Source organism: Colletotrichum jinshuiense, chromosome 9 (genome assembly GCF_051148585.1).
Source record: "Colletotrichum jinshuiense chromosome 9, complete sequence".
NCBI lineage: Eukaryota > Fungi > Ascomycota > Sordariomycetes > Glomerellales > Glomerellaceae > Colletotrichum > Colletotrichum jinshuiense.
The window spans coordinates 1406979-1424151 of NC_139316.1; the positions used below are offsets into that span (position 1 = coordinate 1406979).

Sequence of the window (17173 nt, forward strand, 5' to 3'; positions counted from 1 at the left end):
CCAAGATATTGATCTTGATGGCTTTGCAGAGGCAGCTTCCAGTAGACATGGTAGAATGAGGATAGGTTGGCGTGAAGATAAATAGGTGGAAATAATAGAGTTGCTATTTATTGGTTGAAATATTTATCGAATGTTGGAAAAACTCGAGAAATCCTCTCTTATCATATACGCAAACCACTCCTAGGCTCGGACTTCAAAATTGGTCCTTCGATTGATTCTCGGAGTTTGTCCATGCTTAGCCATCTGGGGTTGTGCATTCCGTCAAGAGATATGATTGGCTCCAGCTCACATATCCGGACCGAACGGAAATCTCAAAATGCCGGCCGCCACTGAGGCTGCAAAATCATAGCCGGACAATGCCTCAAAGCTTTTCCGTCGATATGGAGCTGGAACTTGATGAAGAAAAAGAATTCCGGACGCCAAGTACAATTCGCGCATGACAGTGACATTGCTATTAACTAATGTCGTAGTATTGTCGAAATCAAGATATGACTGTGCAAGACGGCCTTGGTGCTGCACTGGAAAGCAACTACAAGAGCACCCGGGAATCCCAACGAAAATAATACTACCATCACCATGAAATATTTATACAAAAATGAATATAAAAGTGCATTGTATAGAAGAAGAGGGAAACAAAGTATCAAACAAGCTAACAGTAGGTTGTTTACCCCAAGAGCTTGGAAGTTCTCACGGAGCAAGGTTCGGTAAGTTGCTATTGGACCAGCAAATTTAGTGTTTTATTTCGGCGTTACAGAGAGCTTCATAAAGACTAAAAGGTACTTTTACTGCAGAAATAGATATCTGCTACGTTTCGCGATTTCTTCTAAACAATCGGTTAATTGTCGGAGATAATGGAGGCACCAACGTCACCGAACTTGCTTCTTTAGGCAAGTTTAACAGTTTGATTTGTGACACTATTGGAAGCTGTGTAGGTAGGTGCGGATCATGCGGGGAGTGTCGGCGTTGACCCGATGGACAACTCCACAACACCCCGCCATCCCCCGTCGCCGGGCCTTGATTACCAAGGTGCCCCGCGTCCAGTAGTCCGGGGATAAAAGGACGACGAGTAGCTAGTGAAATAACAAGAGATTTCTAGACATTGATACATCGATCATCTCAAACAGTTTATGATCAGTAATTTTACTGGAAATCTGCCATCATGTCAACTATCAAAGTCGGTGTCGTTGGTTACGGCTTTGCCGCCAAGAGCTTCCATCTTCCATTCATCACTGCGAACAAGGATTACGAGGTAATCGCGATCCTGCAGAGAGCAGAGGCCCCGAGCGATCCCTCCTCGGCACCGGCCGGATCGCATTGCACAGTCGACTTCCCAAATATCAGACACTACCGCACAGCGGACGAGTTTTTTGCGGATCCTGATACACAACTTATCGTCGTGGCTACTCACACGGATACGCATGCATCTTTTGCTGAGAAGGCGCTACAGGCTGGCAAGCATGGTATGGCAAGGCCGTCAGATTTTTTCTGCTTGCACTGGGAATATTGAAGCTGACGCATGTGCAGCCATCGCCGATAAGCCTTTCGCCAGGTCATCCGAAGAGGCAGACCGTGTCATAGAGCTTGCAAAGACCAAAGGTCTTATTTTGACATGTTTCCAAAACCGCAGATGGGTACCTAGGCCTCAAATGTTTCTCGAGAGAGGACCGAGAAAGCTAACGGGCATTGCAGGATGGCGACTTCCAGACGCTGAGGAAACTCATCAAAGAAGACGCGCTGGGCGACATCAAAGAGGCCGAAATACATTACGACTTTGAGTCTCCACCCTGGCTCGCTGGAATGACCAAGAAGGAGTACACACCAGGCGATGGCATGGCTTTTGGTCTGGGTAAGCACATACTTACGTACTATATATGCCGCTGCGACATTTCTTAACAATGCTTTGTGCAGGAACCCACAGTATCGACCAAGCAGTTGTGCTCTTTGGCCGCCCCAAATCGGTGACTGGCTTCTTCCGCGCCCAGCGAGGAATTGAGAGTGAAGTCGAAGATTCTTTCACGATTGTCCTGCAATACGACGGAGCACAAAAAGACCTCCTTGTCACGGTCAAGACTTCGGTAACCACGCCCATGGCACAGCAGCTGAAGCACATGATTCGCGGAACAAAGGGTTCGTGGCTAAAGGTAAGCTTGAATCCAGCATAAAACACCATCAATAGATAACTCTTTCAACTGACCTCGTAAAGTTCCAGCAAAGAAGCACCTGTCCCCAGGAGGAGCAAATTGCCGAGGGCCGCAAGCCCCTAGAGCCTGGTTTCGGCGAGGAACCCGCAGAACTGTACGGAACTCTGGCTACTTACAAGGAGTTCGATGGTGTAATCCAAAAGTTTGATGAAGCAACGAAAAAGTTTGTTGGAAAGTACCCGACCATTGCTGGGCGTTGGCTGGGCGTCTACGAAAACTTGGCGGACGCCATCAATGGCAAGGCTGAGCTGGAGGTAAAGGCAACGCAGTCGCGTGACGCCATCAGAATCATCGAACTTGCGAGGGAGTCTCACAACACCGGAGCTACAGTTGCATGGAAATGAGTGGCTAAGTTGATAAGTAAATGCGATCACCCTTCAGCTAGAAGCCTAGAAACAAGCAAATTTTGGCAATGAACGACTTAACATTAAAATATATACCAATCTGTTTCCAAATGTCGTTTTTTGATGACTTTTTGTTTTGTTATGTGAGCCCCAGTTAGAAATGGAGGGATTCTCAATCCTACGTACGTATACCTGTAGTGCGGGGAGCCTCAAGAGATAAAAGAGCGGGAGTAGGGCCCGGGCGTAGCACACTCTATAAGCCTAACTCCTGTACCCCATTATACATAATGATTGTTCTACTCTCTAGTGATGACTTCAAATTCAGAATTGAAAGTATTAACCCATTAGAAACACAACACGTGAGTATGATAAAATACGAATGCGAGTTGGTGATGAGTAAGATAAAATTACTAAGACTACTGTACTCAGATAATTTTCATCGCTTCTTCGAAGGTAACCTCCATAGCAGCTACGGCATCTATATCAAGTCATTACTCTGTTGTCTGCTGGTTCAAGCAGCCCGAAGCATTGCAAGAACACCAGCCCAAGTCTCGCGAACGGTAGCCTGAATCTGGCTTGCTGGAAGAGAGAAGCCGTAAGTACCCCTGTCCCTGAGCTCGATGGTGTACGTGTACTTGGACTTGGCGACACCGTGGATGTAGTCAGTGCTGTCGCCAGTAGTAGCGTACAAAGCACGGCAAGCGTTGCCGATGGTGTAACTCGTACCAGAAACGCCGCGAATACCAGTGGCACCAACCTGGGCCATGGTCCGCAGAGCAGCGTCATCGGGGGCAACGTAGTTACAGTCGTATCCGTAAGCTATTAGTAACAGTGTCAGTGACGAAGGTTCGGAACAGGTTAGCATTCTCTCCTTTTGGAGAGAACCCAAACTAGGAATATTACACTTAAAAGATTATAACTTACGCCACAAGATGTATTGGCCATAGGAGTGAACATCGAGGTAAAGTGTAATACCCTTGCTGGCGGCTAAAGAATCGATCTGAGCCTTCAGACCCTTGATCTCCGGAGTGTCAGCAGCGGCAGTGCCCTTGTAAGTCTCAGAGCAGGGGCTAGTAGAAGCGCCTCCTGTGAGTTCCCACTTGTAGGGCCAGTTGCGGTTAGGGTCACGGCCAACGCAGGAGCTGCCGGTGTTGGTCTGACGGTTCTTGCGCCACAGACGGTCAGTTGTTTGGGTATAAACAAAACCTGAGAGATATGTTAGCGTATAGCTCTATAGAACTGATTGAGCAGGTTGTTATGAACTTGCCGTCAGGGTTGACAACGGGCGTGATGTAGAAGTCAAACTTGTCGACAACAGCCTTGATGGCAGAGTCGGTGGCATATTTGGTCAAGAGCTGGTATGCCAAGTACTCGGTGGTCTGTCAAAAGGTGTGAGCCAGTCTCCTAAAATCCCGCCTGGAGGAAAACTGGGGGTTTTATTACCATCGTGCTGATCCACTCGCGGGCGTGAACGGTGCCGTGGAGAACAACAGCTGGCTTGGATCCTTTACCGCCACTTCCCCAGATGTGGATGCCAGTCAGGGCACGTCCTTGGAAAGACGATCCAGCGGTGACGATCTCAGACTGGCTAGGGAAGCTGGCCCGAAGGTCAGTGAGGAACTGCAGGTGGTCAGCGTAGCTGTGGTATGCGGTGAACCACGTCTCGCTGGGTACTAGATACCGAATAGAATGAGTTACTGGGTCAAGGTAGCCGTCAAAGTAGACAAGATATCTTACCAGCATAGACGGTCGACACATCTTCCTCGGCAAAGGCGGCTCCAATATCCTCTACAAGAATAGTCGTGTTGGCGGCGAGCTGGCTAACGGCCTCGACTTTGTCGGGGGAAACGACAATGTCAAGCTCTTGCTTGGAGCCGGGGTTAAGGATAGTGGCAGCCAGCTCATTGATCTGGTCAGCAACACCCTCGGCACCTTCAGGCAGAGTGATGCGAAGACCTTTGAAGCCGTTGTAGTCAACCTTGGTCGACTTGGGGACAGACACGCCCAGCGCCAAGGAAACCAGGGCGGCGGCTGAGATGAGCGAGGCCTTCATGATGAGGTGAGTCGTGAAGATTGAAGCTGACGGAAAGCTCGGCACCAAGAAGGGAAAACGGCTTGGCGCAGAATGTGCAGTCGAGACGCCTCCATTTTATAAGTATTTTATAAGTATACGACCCATTTGAAGGTGCGTTCTTGGCTCGCTTGCCAGTGCCGTTGCGGCTTCGCGTGCGTCCATGATGGGCTGGGAGCCACTGCCAGAATATGGCTCGTAGGACGCGGACGCGAGAACAATACGCGAAAGGGGTAGGTGATATTCTAGCTGGGGAAGGACCTCTGAAGCTGGTGTAACCTTAACCACTGCCAAGGCGGAATATCACATAGCTTGGCAGTGCGCCTTGCCAGAACAGGAAGTTCTACGACCCCTACTGCGGCAGTGACCTGGCGATTAGGTAGGTCGTCGCTGTTGCCATGATATTGCTCCAAGCAGAGAAGGAGCACGGGGGGGAAGGTGGTGCCATTGACTGGCGGGTGGCTAATAGGAGCTTGTGTCCTTCCTCATGGGCTGATGGGCCATGCAAGTTCAGCTACCCGAACAACGACTAGGTATAGGCTTGGAAAGATAAGCCTCATATCCTCCCCCGTAAATCCACAACTTTGTCATTACTCTATCTAAAATGACCAACATATATCTATGCACGATTTACGACTAAGACCTTCTTCTGCCTTCGTTGTCAATATTGTCACCAGAAATAGGAGGTTGAATTTCGGGACAGTCTCAATTTGCGCGACAAAGTTCTACCTAGGAATCAAACAATAACAAGACATGAACCCCTCTCACAAGTATCCCTTTCGTCTGGCCAGAAGAAGAAAGGCGAAAGCAAACACGATGACACCACTCATAATGCCAAAGAAAGCGTTCAGGTTTTCCACATCTTTCCACGGAACCTGGACGTTCATGCCGAAAAGACCACAAACGACATTCAGAGGCACTATGACGGTCGCAATGACAGTGACTCGACTCAAGAATTCGTTTGTACGGTTGCCCATATCAATGTTGTCAATTGAGAGCTGTGCCAGGTAGTTGCTGTGAGACCGCGAGAGCATGGTGTCAAAGTGCGCCAGACTGTTCATCATGGTCACCGCGTGATCTTGGATATCACCAAGATAGAGGGCAATATCCATGTGAGGTGTGACGTTGTAGTCCTCAGTGCATCTCTTGGTGAACGCGCGGAGAACATCCGCTTTGCCACCTAGAAGGCGCATGAGACTCATGACATTCTTTCGGGTGAGGCCGATCCTGCGAAGAAAGGCTTGGTTGTCATCTACCCGAGTGATGAACACCTGGTCCTCGATTGCGTCTGTTTCGTGCTCAATCTGGTTGATTGCAGGACCAAAAGAGTCCACAATGTCATCACTGATGCACAATTAGGTTAGCCCGGCTTTTTGACCTTACTCAGAAGAGGTATTATCTACCACGCAATATTCTTCATATTGAACTTACATCAACGCATAGCATATCCAGTCGCTGCTGAGAGACACCTGCTCTTTCAGTTGAGATATCCGGAACCGTACCCTGGAGGCATGCTGGTTTGGAGTAAAACTGAAACTGATAGTTCCCTCGCGGAAGACGACTACGTAGACATTGAAGGGGCGGTAGTCGGTTTCGTCGGGCTCTTCAATAACACTGAAAGACCTGAAGCAGGCGAAATAGTATGACGGAAAGAGTTCAATCTTTTCACGGCTTTCCTGGTGGATGATGTCCTCTATGGTGAGGGGGTGGATGCCGAAAGCCTTGCAGATTGTCCAAACCTCATTGCCGGTTGGGTTATTCATGTTGAGCCACCAGACACCGTCGGGCTCCCCCTCGGGGATCTCGAACAGAGACCTAATGTTCTCTCCTGGCAGAATGAGATCTCCGAATTGAGAGGCGTGGATAGTGGATTCCAATGCAGAAGAGAAATAGTTAAAGCGGCTCTGCTCTGAATTCGGTCCAGAATTGGGAAGGTTGCTGGGCTCGTTGTTCTTCTCCGCTGTGATTGAAGCATGGTCGGATGTAACGTCGATAAAGTCCCCATCGGAAGTAAACATTGGCGTACTGGTCGGGATGGAGGTGTCCGGGAGATTGGTGAAATCGCGTCCGGCAAGGCCATCGTGCTCTTCCACGTCGATCAGAGTCTCCAAATAGTCGAAATCGATGTGAAGTCGGTCTTTCTGGTTACTAGCCTTGGCATTGGTTTCTGCGGGCCTTGTTGCCGCCACCAAGTCCTTGGGGGTTTGATGCGAACAATGATTGTGTGACCGGCTGTGGCTGCTCCGCGCGCTGCTGCTATCGACATGCTCTTCAGTGGCACAACACCCCTCCTCGTCTGCAAAGTTACCCTCTTGTCTCCGGCCAGGCTTCGGATCTTGGACGACATTGTCTTGTCCTCGACGACGTGCGTTGGCGAAAGCCTTCACCGAGTTGGGCGGGGAAATTGTACGTCTTGTCGAATTGAATGTCGGGCGTCGGCTTGAAGGCCTTAGAATGGGCGATTCCAAGTTAACGGTGTTTGCAAAGTCGTGCGCAAATGTTCGTTCGGGCTCTCTACCCCGACGACTCGGACTGTCGTCGGTAAGGGGGGAGCCTCCAGGGACCGACATTAGTGGCGAGAATTCCTGGGAGGATCTCATTTCTTCCTTTTCGGACATCTTGTTTGGCGTGGCTTCGTTCGGCCGATTATTGGACGATTAAAAAACAGACGAAATTCTCCGTCATCGTTTTACGTCGTAGCAATTTTGTGCACTCAGACACCGTCTGCGCGAGAGATGCGCGTGAGTCCGTCTCTTCTTGTCAACTGTGCCATATCCTGATAACTCCAACCGGCCGATTGAAGATAAGCTACGACAGGCTCGTGGTCGATGATTCGCTGTGCGGTTACCATTCCAGTAATTATCGCCTGTGGTCGTAAAACGCGGATCGACTTGTCGCTGCAAGTGTGCCGATAAAGCGGGTCAAGGGCGTTTCGGCGTTGCTGATAGGTGAATTCAAAGACGAGACGACGACAATGCGTGAGCGATGTTGATATCTGAGCTTGAATGGGGTGGGAAAGTGCGTTGAAAGGTTGAGGTTCATTTCCCGGCCAGAAGGGTGTTGTGTTTATGATTCCCGTGTCTTAGCACAGCCTCAAAGGGGCGGAGTCTGGATAAACTTTTTCGTTCCGTCTCAGCGAGTGAACGCAGAGTCGGTACAGTCCTCCGGCACCCGGCACACCCCGTCACCATAAATTTTACTCTAACGTGTATTCTTTGGAGATGAAAGTGCGGGAATTTCGTGCCAATTGGAAATAGGCACCCAAATGCTCACCTACCTAGCTCAGGTTGCCTCCCGATCTAACCGTTTCTCACATGCTACGGCGGAACTCATCCCATCCACTGACTCGACCAGCACCACAACCCCAGACGAGGCACAATTGGCCAGATACCAATAGCCTCATACTGCATATGGAAGAAAATAGGTGCGCAAGAGGATGCATCGCATCGTGGCCTTTAAAATATAATCACCACCCACCCTAGCGGGTGCGTCTCATGATCACTTGCAGATAGCGATTGATCAGTTGCCGTGAATTCGCGGCTGGGCATAGTCTGGAACATGCAGAGTAGAGGTGGTGATAAGGAGCCAGCAAAGCATCCAATCGAGCTAAGTGTTAGATCTTGCATTTCACCCTCCAGCTAGTGTATGGGCACGGGACCGGTCCTGCATGTAAGATGACGATTATCTTTAGTGCAGGGCCAAACAACTCACCGCTCCCATAGAGCCATTAACAGCGTCTCTTACAATGAGTTATGACTTTTGGACTAAAGAAACGACTTTCGTTCCAGGATACATCTAATCGGGCGCTGATCGATCCCTTTGTATCGAATCCTAGCTCCATGAGTTGCACGTGGCCACTGTTATTACGCCAAATTTCATTGCTACAAGGCTATGCGCTATAGCCGTTGGCGCCTCGACACCAAAGAGATGAAGCGAGGTACAACGTAAGGCGAGCGTGGCGATTTTAATTAGATAAGTTGCAGAATCTACCCTTCGAACCGAATTTTTTTGTGCTGCTACTATTGTTCCGCGAGGATGTGCCCCATTGATTGTCCATGTTCGTAAGTCCAGCCGATGTATTGATCGCAACACAAAGCAGTATGTTTTGAAAACTTCCGTCTTCAAGCAACTGCTTCAATTCGAATGGAAGAGACAGATTGGTGTTTCAATACCACTGTGATCATCTGTTTGAGATATCATGCATATTATAATATTAATGGTGGAAGTATTCATAAGGCTGCGCTCGAATGCGCAGGGCAGCGTTGTGCAGGGTTGTCGTCGGGAAGCCAACTGTACAACGAGCTGGTTTGCAATGATGAGATTGCCAGAATTTTAGGACGAACCGACCCGATGCTTGAAATCCTAGTGGTAATCTCCAAGCAATATCAGGTAAAATCTTCCATCAGACGGTGTAGTCTAGCACGAAGCAATTATAGTCTAGTATCGCGCATTATTAGTACAACCCCTTTGGGGAACAACGAGGTGTGTGTAATTAGCCGTCGCCCCCTTATTTCGACAAATTTGTCAGAATATTTACTTTAATTGTAGAAGATTCCCGATGCCGTAGTCCAATTCAAAGCCAGGGTCTAGAAACAAGAAGTTATACATGTCTCTTGGATCTGAAAGACAGACCAGGCAGTTGCCTTATTTCACAGACGTTCAAGCAGACCACGAAAGCTGCCACATGATTTGAGCGGCAAATGGACGATTAAATTAGTATACGTCTTTGATTACGGACTACAATTGAAGGCGCCGAGTTGCACGGTGGCAGCAATAGAGGCCTTGCCTGTTGAGCTGATACCAGCGTGAAAAGCAGTTATTGTCCAAGTATTTATCGCCAGTAATTGATGACGGACTTGGTGTATCAGCTACTATACGGTCTTGGGGAAGCTGTGCAATTAGCTTTGTAAGAAATTACTCATAGGTTCCCGTGTAAACCTTTCTTGAAATACGAACGCAACTCCTGCCGTAGAAAGACGCAATATCAATGAGTAGAGTGATAATACCTTCAATCATGAATTTACTTGAAATGTCATCTTAGTTGCAACGAGATTTTAAAGTCTCCTTACTGACGTGAACCACATCAATTCGACATACGTAGTCAGAGAGGCTTTCAATTTCTCGTTCAGGATCAATAATTCAAATGGCTACATGCATATTATCAACAGTTTATCTTCTCTACAGAGAAAAGTCTTTCAGCCCCCTCGTGGTGCCATCAATACCTAGCTCCTGCTTCTCATCGGGGCCCAGCAAACCCAAGGCCTCACGCCGAGTCGGCGCGTCAGGATCAAAGTACGGCTTCTCGGCAAGGGAGGTCACACGTGTTCCATGACGGGGGTGCCCACCCTCATAGTCCCAGCTTGCGTTGTGAATGGTAATTCTACATTGTGTCAGAGTCAATGGTAGATAGCGGGTCTTTGGGAAGTTACGAACCTGTTGTCCCAGAGGGCACTGGTGTTGGGCGACCATTTGAAACGGACTTGGATATCTACGTTCGTCTCATAGACAGTAAAGAGATAGTTGAGAATGGCATCGCTCTCCGCCTTGTCAAGGCCAATAATTTGTGTGGTGAAGAGACGGTTCACATAGAGAGACTTCCATCCAGTCGCGGGGTGCACGCGAACCAGAGGGTGCGCTCGCTCAATATGCTTAGGTCCGGCCTCCGGGTCGTTCCGGTCCAGGTAGGTGTGCGCAGATCGGTAGATAGCGTACTTGCCATCAATGATCTTGCGGAAGTCGGGGGACAGCTTCTCATACGCCGAGTATCCACTGGCCCAGAGCGTGTCACCACCAACGGGCGGGATCGCGTCGTTGTGCAGGTGAGTAATACCGGAAGGTTGGCGCTCATGCACCAGGTCAGTGTGCCATTTCGAGGCGCCGCCGGGGTTGCGGAAGTTGGCCGGTCTCTCGGTGGCCATCAGCGCGGGCCAGATGACCGTGACGCCGAGAACACCGGGGACCTGCGGCACTTGGGGCTGCATGGCCATTAGACTTTATACTCTTCCGCCGAGGTGAAACTGGCGTTTTATGAAACTTACGTGAACTTCCACCTCGCCATACCAGTCGCCCAATTCCTTCTGCTGCTGCGGCGAGAGATCCTGATCTCTGAAGAAAACGACACTGCGCTCGGCGATCAGAAGAGCAAGTTCATCTTTTTGCTCCGGAGTCAGGTCCTTCAATTGAAGACCTTCAATTTCCGTGCCAATGTGAGCAGTCAAGTTGGTGACCTTGGTCGCAGCGCCGAACAAGTTTTTCTTTGACTTATCGGCTCTGGAGCCCGCGTCGATGTACTCCCTCTCCTTGTTGCGGATGTTGTATGCATCATCCAGGTACAGGGGTCTTGAGGGGCGGTACGGGTATCCGTTGGACAGGTCAATTCCAGCCTTGGTCAGTCTTGCCTTTGTGCTCTCGGGGAGTCCGAGGGTGTCCTTCCGTGGCTCCGCCACGTCAGTGATGGATGGGTCGATGGGGGCGGGAGCCATGTTTGTCAATGTAGGCCGAGCGGTGGTGGGGTTGGTGCGAGGGGCGCTGAACGTCGAAGGTCTAGACTTCTTGAATGAAGAACTCTTGGACTGATTCAGACGGAGGATTATTTGACAGAGCTGTGGCCACAAACAGCCTCTTTATGTCCTGTAATACAGCATCTCTGATACGGCACGATGCTCGTCGTCCAATCATCCTAATCTAGTTGCTCTTACCATGGAGGCATTGATTACCAATAACAGCAGGACCAACTGCCTATTGGAAAGTATTATCTATGGCTTCATCTGCATGAAATGTGACGAATCCAATGGCAGGTGTGCCATATCGAACCACCAAGCTACGGATTTCGGGGACGAATTCGCCAACCAAATCCACCGCATAGCACGCAATAGATGCATCACGACACGTTCTGCTGCATTAAGCTTTGTACGTTTCAACCTGATCTATAGCCATAAATAATGGAGGGTTTAATCAGCAAGCCACCGTTGGGTAACTTAGTTGGAACCACTTGCCGTCCCCGCGGGAGCGGATCCGGGGCCGTCAGCTATATTGAGTGGGGGTTGCGCGATACAAGGGCCCGATTGTGTGCTCGACAACCAACAGCAGGCCAAACCTGTTTGAGTGATCAACAGCGCAATCAAGCAGGAAAGAAGCTAGATCGGTGCGGGGGAGAGCAATAAATGGTGGCAACCGTAAGCCTGCCAATCTCTTAACTCCGGCACCCCCTCACTCCATGTCTTGTCTTCAGCTGCCTGCCCATCCCATGTACTTCCTGGCTTTTGATCTTCGCCAAGTCCTCAGTTCTGGCTAACAATGGTAAAACAACGGTGTTTATTCGGTTCAAACACTTGGCATTTCAGTAAGACACTACAAGCTCTTGCCCAGAAAGACTTGGCTTGGATCGATCTCGGACCGTGCCGGAGAGCCGCGCGATATTTTGTCGAACAAAATGCGTGCAGAATGCGTTCTTGAGCGGATGTCGTCGGATGTTGCCCGCAACGAGGGTGAGAGACGCGCGCTTCTGCCTCCATCACGCCATCGTATCCAGAAACATCGTCAGCGATATGTCCAATTTTTCCCTATCAGCCTCTGGCCAGGTCCGATGAAGGCCCGATGGACCCTGGATTGAGTGTTGAAAACCCGCGCAGTTGGTCGTATAAAGTTCAATGGCTGCTGCCAAAGCTTTCTCGGGTCCTTTGCCAATGCCGAAGCTGACGGATGCTTATTTGTGCCTTCCTCTTTTGACTTTGGCTTCGAGACCAGGCTCCAAGTTTTGTTCCCCATTATGGGAGCCCCTGAGATCGAGAAGACTACGGTCGCCGACTCTCCTCGGAGCAAGTCGCCGACTTCCGTCAGTGCCCGTAAGACCGAGCCTGCCGTGGCCGAGCTCGTCCAAGACAACCCGAAGCTCACTTGGAGGTCATACGTCTGGGACACTCTAGACAAATCTCCTGAAGAGAGGAAGTTCATGTTCAAGTTGGATGCTGTGATTCTTACGTTTGCCTCTTTGGGCTACTTCATCAAGTGAGTTCATCTTAGACTCAAATGATGCGTTACGCCTGCTGACTTACCGAAAGGAACCTTGACCAGATCAACATCAACAATGCTTTCGTCTCCGGCATGAAGGAGGACATGAAGCTCTTCGGAAATGAGCTTAACTACATGCAAGTGTGCTGGACTGTCGGCTATGTCATTGGCGAAATTCCTAGGTTAGCCCGCTTATCTATTGCATGTACTTGGGGCATCACTAACAGTAGCCATTGCAGCAACATTCTCCTCACCCGCGTTCGACCCTCAATCTGGATCCCCGCCTGCGAATGCACCTGGGCCATTCTGACCATTCTCATGATCAAATGCACAAACGTGACGCAGCTATATGTCCTCCGATTTTTCATCGGTCTCGCCGAAAGTACCTTCTACCCCGGTATGCAATACATCATCGGATGCTGGTACCGAAAGGATGAGCTGGCCAAGAGATCATGCATCTTCCACTCTAGTGGCTCCATCGGATCCATGTTTTCGGGATACCTCATGGCGGCCGTCTACAATCTCGGCGGAGTCCATGGGTGGAAGGGTTGGCAATGGCTCTTCATTGTTGACACCGTCATTTCCTTGCCGATTGCCATTGCCGGATTCTTTTTCCTGCCCGACGTCCCTGAAATTACAAAGGCTTGGTGGCTGACCAAGGACGACGTTGCCCTTGCGCAGAAACGCATGCAGCTCGAAGGACGCGCTAACCGACAGCCGTACACGAAGACAAAGATCAAGAAGATCTTCACAAGCTGGCATATCTATGCTCTCACCCTTCTGTACATTTTCTTCAACAACGGCTGTGGCATCATGAGCCAACCTGCGTTCCAAATATGGCTCAAGGGCGAAGGCTACAGTGTAAAGGACTACAACACCTACCCCACCATCACGTCGGCGATCACTGTGGTAACTACTTGGATCTACGCTTGGTCTTCCGACTCCGTCTTCAAGGGCGAGAGATGGCCTCCGATCGTATTCTCCGGTGTTTTGAATATCGTTTTATATGCGAGCTTGGCGGCGTGGAACATCCCTGATGCGTGGAAATGGGGCTGCTTCCTGCTGGTCGGATTCGGTGGTGGCATCAGCGGCCTGACGTTCGCCTGGGCGCACGAGATTTGCAAGGACGACAACGAGGAGCGAGCGCTCGTCACCGGCTCAATGAACCAGATGGCCTACGTGATCCAGGCCTGGTTGCCGCTTCTCATCTGGCAGCAGGTTGAGGCGCCTCGGTACCCGAAGGCTTACATTACGATGGTGTTCTTCGCGGTGGGTATGGCAGTGACGTCTCTGGTAATTCGTTACCTTCATCGTCGGGAGCTTGGCAAGAAGGCAGTAGTCGCAGCTGCTTGAGTTGCTTGGATGGATGGATAGATGGATGAAAGTTTTATGGTTGACACGAGCTTTCTTGGTTGATGACAAGGCCACTAAGAGCATGTCAGAAATAGTGCGGCGGGCTAAAAAAAAAAAAGCATGGGCATGGAATTATCGTATTTTTTAAGGAGTATATTCGTACGACTGAAGGAAGCAAATGGTGCAAGTAACCGCAGGGGCACTTGTCCAACTAATGTCACGTCTACCTTGTGCGAATAAACAAAAAGTTTGAGGAATCCCTCTGTAGAGCAAATGGTGTGCGGTTTAGAAAAAGGAATGCAAAGCTTGAACAGAAGAGCCGTCGAGTAGCCAGATATATGAGACTTAACTAAGTTAAGCGTATGAAAAATAAGGTACTGGCCATGAATGAACATGCAGGGTTTCTCTGCAGAATTAAGCCCCGGGATGTTTTCCCTAGCTTGAACTAATGATTGATGACATATTTTGTCTTGAAGGCGTCATTAATTTCTTCGGGAACCCCGATTTCTGTATGCTCCCCATGGGGATTAAGAGTATGGGGCTGTTGTCCAAGGATGCAAGGTTAGTGACCCCGGTTTCGCCCAAGATGATTACTAAAGTCCACAATAAACTGAAGAGGATATATTGAGTTTTCTTCCAAGGACTCAAAGATTAGAGGCGTCAGACAATAAAGCGTTGCTGAGACAAACATCTAGGCTGCTATAATGATTCTAGTGCGCGAATAGCCTCGTACGTCGATGAGATATATGGAGTCCTCTATGCCTGGAATACCTAGCAAAGGTAGCCGCCACAGATTCGCCGCTGCTGAGTCATGTTCAAACCGCGATCCTTGATCCGCACAAGTTGCTAGCATTTCCCGGGATTTGAATTCTCACATTGTACATATTCCCTTTTGAGGCTCAATTAGCGTAGAATGGCCATGCCTGCTGCCGAGCTCGATGTGGGTCAGAACGACAAGGGCCTTTTGGCATGCGACGTTTGCCACAGGCAGTTCCTGGTATAACCAATCTGGAAATGATACCCATGTTACCAGGAACACCACGTCTCGCCCTAGTAGATTTTTTCCATTCATATCCTCCGAGTTTATTTGTTTTCGCTTGCTAGATTGAAAAACGTTGGAGACGAATGGCAAAGAGAAAAGGAAAAGAGGGTTTGATATCTTTTGTCTATTCGGAAATGTCAACTGCATCCAGCTCCTGATACAGCTCCCGCTTGACTTCCTCGCTGGCCCAGCACATATCCACTCCGTTTCTTGCCAACTTTACCATGTCCGCCTTGCTCATGTTGCAATACGTATACACCTTCTGCATGTTCCCATCCACCCACACATCGTGCATGTACACCGGGTCATCGCTGTTGATGCAAATCTTGACCCCCCTCTCCCACAGCTTCTGAATCTTGGGGAAGAGCACCTCCGTCGCCGTCCGCCGGTGATACGCGTGAGGACACAAGGTCAGCCCAATGCCCCGGTCCAGCAGGCCCTGCAGCAGCTCCTCGCTGTCCGCCGCGTCGAGGCCGTGGTCAATGCGCTCCGCGCCCGCCTTGTCGCAGACCTGGAAGATGGCCTCGTGGACATGGTCGAAGGTGTCCTTCTGGCCAAAGTCGCAGTGCATCGTGACGTGCAGCCCGTCCTTCTTCGCCTTTTCAAACCCGGTCTCGAAGAGCATGGGCGGCCGCTCGTAGGCGTTGCTCGCCAGCCCGACGGCGTGGAAGAGGCCCTTACCGCCCTCGACGGAGCCGGCGGCCCACGGCCTCGCCTGCTCGTACGCCGAGATGCCGTCCTCGAGGCTTTCGTCCCGGATGAAGCAGAAGATCCAGTTGGACCTGACGCCGTACGTTTCCGCCCCGTCGCGCTGGGCTCTGAGGTACCCGTTGAGCACGTCCTCGGCGGGCACGCCCCTGCGGGTGTGCGCCTGGATGTCGAAGAAGGGCTCGACGTAGCGCACATTCATCTCGGCGCACCGCCGGAGATAGTCCATGGACATTTCATAAAAGTCATCCTCCGTCTTCAGCACCTCGCAGCCGGCGAAGTAGGCCTCGAGGAAGGTCGGGATGCCGGGGACGCGGCCGTTGATCTCTGGGCGGTGGTTGAAGAAGACATTGTACGACTCCAGCAGAGCCTCGTAGGTGTCGTACTGCAGCGGCACGTTGTTGCGCTTTGCGAGCTTCCAGCGGAGCGAGGGGAGGAGGGTCCCCTCGATGTGGATGTGCAGCTCGACCTTGGGCAGGGAGGCGATGAAGGGGGAGATTTCGAGGCCGTTCATGATGACTCGTTTTTACTTTTCTTCCTTTCTTTGTTCCTTCCTCCGGTTCCAAGTTCCCGGTTGGCGGTTCGTGTTGGTGAAGCGGTGGTGTAGAGCCAATCAACCTCTTGGGATATGGCAGCGAGGCCGGGATATCTTCGTCCTCGTCTGGCTATATTTGCCGACCGGGCTGGGCATCATTCAGCAACACTCCGCCATGTCGGACATGAGCCGACAACACGAGCACATCCGCCGGCTCTAAACCAAGAACCATGTCCCAATAAGCCTAGTTCTGGGCCGTTTGTAAACCTGGGCAGACAGAGAATCGCGAATCACATAGTCCAGAATGGGGTCCGATGGCCGATGTTCGCAGCAATGTGGGGTAAAACGGGTTCGATAAGACTAGGTTTTTCTTCGGCGGATTTAATCGCCAGCCAACCATAACCGCCGAGTCGGTATCGCAGCGACAGAGCGGCTCGTTCGCTGGCCAGTTTACCCATTCACATGCCCTCCCGTCTTCTCCAATTCTCCAATATTTTCAAAATGCTCCATCCCCACAACACGACAATGAGCCATTCGGTGAATGGTGGGACAGCGTGGTAACGTCGCATTCCTGTCGGTTCGGATATTCGCCGACCAAAGGTGGAACGATCCTCCAGGGAATCACCGTCTATTCTGCGGAGTCTAGCGGTCGCTAACCCCAGCGAACGCACGCCCGTCTGCTTATCTCGCGCCCGCTTTCCTTCGTCTGGACGTCGGTCCATGCTCTGGGTCCGCGGCGGTGGTTGGGGTATCGGGAGGGAACAGAGGCGGAGGAGGACGCGGTCGCGTCCTTCTGTCGGGAGCGATCGGCAGAGATAAGGGCACTTTTTTTTTCTTCGCCGCGGAAAGGTTGCAGCACGCCCCCCCGGTCGGTAGATGACTGTCTCCTTCATAAGGGCGGCACCCCGG

At 50.7% G+C, this 17173-nt stretch overlaps 6 protein-coding genes across 6 annotated transcripts; 2 read left to right on the forward strand and 4 right to left on the reverse strand.

The window, feature by feature from the left end:
* Window positions 1-1159: 1159 nt before the first annotated feature.
* EsH8_IX_000397 (uncharacterized protein) lies at window positions 1160-2545 on the forward strand (the record flags this gene model as incomplete). Its single annotated transcript, XM_083266733.1, has 5 exons — window positions 1160-1460; window positions 1525-1631; window positions 1690-1846; window positions 1909-2141; window positions 2204-2545. 5 exons carry the CDS (start codon window positions 1160-1162, stop codon window positions 2543-2545), a joined length of 1140 nt encoding a protein of 379 aa, XP_083130298.1.
* A 511-nt stretch (window positions 2546-3056) lies between these two features.
* EsH8_IX_000398 (M14 family metallopeptidase) lies at window positions 3057-4598 on the reverse strand (the record flags this gene model as incomplete). Its single annotated transcript, XM_083266734.1, has 5 exons — window positions 3057-3364; window positions 3470-3751; window positions 3813-3924; window positions 3989-4218; window positions 4283-4598. The coding sequence occupies 5 exons, from the start codon at window positions 4596-4598 to the stop codon at window positions 3057-3059; spliced, it is 1248 nt and encodes a 415-aa protein (XP_083130299.1).
* A 782-nt stretch (window positions 4599-5380) lies between these two features.
* Window positions 5381-7234, reverse strand: EsH8_IX_000399 (magnesium transporter CorA family protein; the record flags this gene model as incomplete). Its single annotated transcript, XM_083266735.1, has 2 exons — window positions 5381-5960; window positions 6048-7234. 2 exons carry the CDS (start codon window positions 7232-7234, stop codon window positions 5381-5383), a joined length of 1767 nt encoding a protein of 588 aa, XP_083130300.1.
* Window positions 7235-9794: 2560 nt separating this feature from the next.
* Window positions 9795-11098, reverse strand: EsH8_IX_000400 (TauD/TfdA dioxygenase family protein; the record flags this gene model as incomplete). Its single annotated transcript, XM_083266736.1, has 3 exons — window positions 9795-9996; window positions 10050-10591; window positions 10655-11098. 3 exons carry the CDS (start codon window positions 11096-11098, stop codon window positions 9795-9797), a joined length of 1188 nt encoding a protein of 395 aa, XP_083130301.1.
* Window positions 11099-12048: 950 nt separating this feature from the next.
* On the forward strand, window positions 12049-13979 carry EsH8_IX_000401 (uncharacterized protein; the record flags this gene model as incomplete). Its single annotated transcript, XM_083266737.1, has 4 exons — window positions 12049-12103; window positions 12248-12623; window positions 12677-12808; window positions 12866-13979. The coding sequence occupies 4 exons, from the start codon at window positions 12049-12051 to the stop codon at window positions 13977-13979; spliced, it is 1677 nt and encodes a 558-aa protein (XP_083130302.1).
* Window positions 13980-15145: 1166 nt separating this feature from the next.
* EsH8_IX_000402 (adenosine deaminase family protein) lies at window positions 15146-16243 on the reverse strand (the record flags this gene model as incomplete). Its single annotated transcript, XM_083266738.1, has 1 exon — window positions 15146-16243. The coding sequence occupies one exon, from the start codon at window positions 16241-16243 to the stop codon at window positions 15146-15148; it is 1098 nt and encodes a 365-aa protein (XP_083130303.1).
* Between the last annotated feature and the right edge of the window lie 930 nt (window positions 16244-17173).